Source organism: Halyomorpha halys, unplaced genomic scaffold (assembly GCF_000696795.3).
Source record: "Halyomorpha halys isolate HHAL.00 unplaced genomic scaffold, Hhal_1.1 Scaffold5966.1, whole genome shotgun sequence".
NCBI classification, from domain to species: domain Eukaryota; kingdom Metazoa; phylum Arthropoda; class Insecta; order Hemiptera; family Pentatomidae; genus Halyomorpha; species Halyomorpha halys.
Window position 1 is genome coordinate 3026 of NW_027115557.1, and position 1977 is coordinate 5002.

At 31.3% G+C, this 1977-nt stretch overlaps 1 protein-coding gene across 1 annotated transcript; it reads right to left on the reverse strand.

The window, feature by feature from the left end:
* Positions 1-1259: 1259 nt before the first annotated feature.
* Positions 1260-1971, reverse strand: LOC106691966 (uncharacterized protein DDB_G0288467-like). Its single transcript, XM_067052586.1, has 2 exons — positions 1872-1971; positions 1260-1791 (listed from the first exon to the last, which is right to left on the reverse strand). Exon 2 carries the CDS (start codon positions 1750-1752, stop codon positions 1342-1344), a length of 411 nt encoding a protein of 136 aa, XP_066908687.1. The 5' UTR covers positions 1753-1791; positions 1872-1971; the 3' UTR covers positions 1260-1341.
* Between the last annotated feature and the right edge of the window lie 6 nt (positions 1972-1977).

Sequence of the window (1977 nt, forward strand, 5' to 3'; positions counted from 1 at the left end):
GTAGCATTATCAAGAAAAAGGATGTGTTCTCTATTAAAAAAATAAATAAATAATATACAAATTTTTTTAATAAAAGAATAAAATATTTCTAAAATGATAATTATGTATTCATACACACATACGTTTGTATAAAAAAATATTTTTTTTTCTGATACGGGGGCCACAAAAAATACACTACATGTATTCAACGGTTTTATATACCAATTCATTTGTTTTTTCATGAAAAATAAGTACAAAACATTAATCGCATTAAACAAGATTAAATGTATGAAAAACTTCAAAAACAAAAACGTGCTTTGGGTGAAATAGGCCAAAGAATATTTGTTTACGAATATTAATTAAGATTTGTTTTTAGCGTATTTTTTACCCTTAAATACGAATTTTCATATAACTTGAAAATTATTTATATTTGATATTTTATTATAATGTAAAAAAAAAGGAGAATTCTTAGTTCCTTACGATTTTATCCAAATCCGATGTTATATTTAAGTCAATTAAAGAGTTATTATCTAGAAACCCTCTAGCAGCGTTTTATAATTAATCTATCAATATGTATGGAACATTTCCAATATCCAATGTAGTCCTTATAAACACTTATATTATAAACGTCACCATTTCTTTTGTTATTTTGCTGTTAGATGGACTATAAATCAGTTTTCAAAATAAATTTTATCATACAAATCACTTGATTTTTCAATTATTTTTATTCAAGTAATAATTGTTATTACCCATAACTTATCGAAAATAAAAAAAAATTACAAATCAATTAAAATCATACCAATAACAGATAATAAGAATATCTTCATTAAACATATTAAAGTAAGCATATTAAGTATTCCTAAATGAAATTTTGCCCCTACTTTGGGACTTGATGTTATGATCAGGGTTTTCTTCTCAAAATCTTTTAAATTCATGCTAGTTGATCTACCTTTTTGCTGGTGTGTTAAATTTATCTAAAAATGTCTTACATTGTAGATAAAAAAAAGTCGCTTACAATTCATAATAACAAATAATTTAAGTGTCTTGCTTTAGTTAAATAATTATAAATCCTACGTGAGAATGCTATGCAGGAAAACAAATTACGTATATACTTAAAGGTTCGCAATAGTTTCATACACCATTCTTTAAAATTCTTAACATTGTAAATATAAAAATATGAGTTCATTATGATCAAATCAGTTTGTCACCAAAGTCATGACTTTGAATAAAAATTAATTTAAGTTTTTTCCATAATCATTATTATTTACATAATTATACATCTTATCATAGAATGATATGTAGGAAAAATAATTTACATATGCATTTGAATAATATAATTATATTTTAAAACATGTTTTTAGCTCAGAAATATTCAGGAGCGTATCTGAGGATCCTAGTGACTGGAGAGGACTTGTAGGAGTAGATCGGGGAGGTGATGGGGTCGACGTTGGTGTAGCGGATGCTGGCTAAATAGCTGGCCGACCTCAACTCCTCCTGCTGCTGCTTCAGCACTTGTTGTTGTTGTTCCAGCTGTTGCTGCCTCTGCTGCAGTTGTTGGATCTGCTTTTCCTGTAACTCCTGTTGAAACCTCCCAAACTGGGCGATGATCGGGTTCAGCTCGCTCTGCGACTGCTTGTACTGCTGGACTGAGGGGCTCTGTTGTCCGCTCTTGAGGGGTGCCGTCGTGTACTGGACTTTCTGGAGGCGACCGTCGTTCAAGTAAACGTGGTAGCTGCCTGAGCCAGATCCTTGTTCTTGTCGCAGCCTCTCCATAACCTTTTCGCTTATTTTTCCTAGGTCTTCAACTTCGCTCTACAATGGTATTTAAAAGTTAACGAGTAACATAGCAATTCGATGTATACATATATACATACTAAGAATTCTCAACATACCGGTTGGGTATAATACTCGGACTTCTTGTTGAATTCAGGAGGCAATAACAATAGTGCTCCTTCAGGTTTCCTCGGCTGTGGGTAAGGAGCTTCTGCAAGGACACAT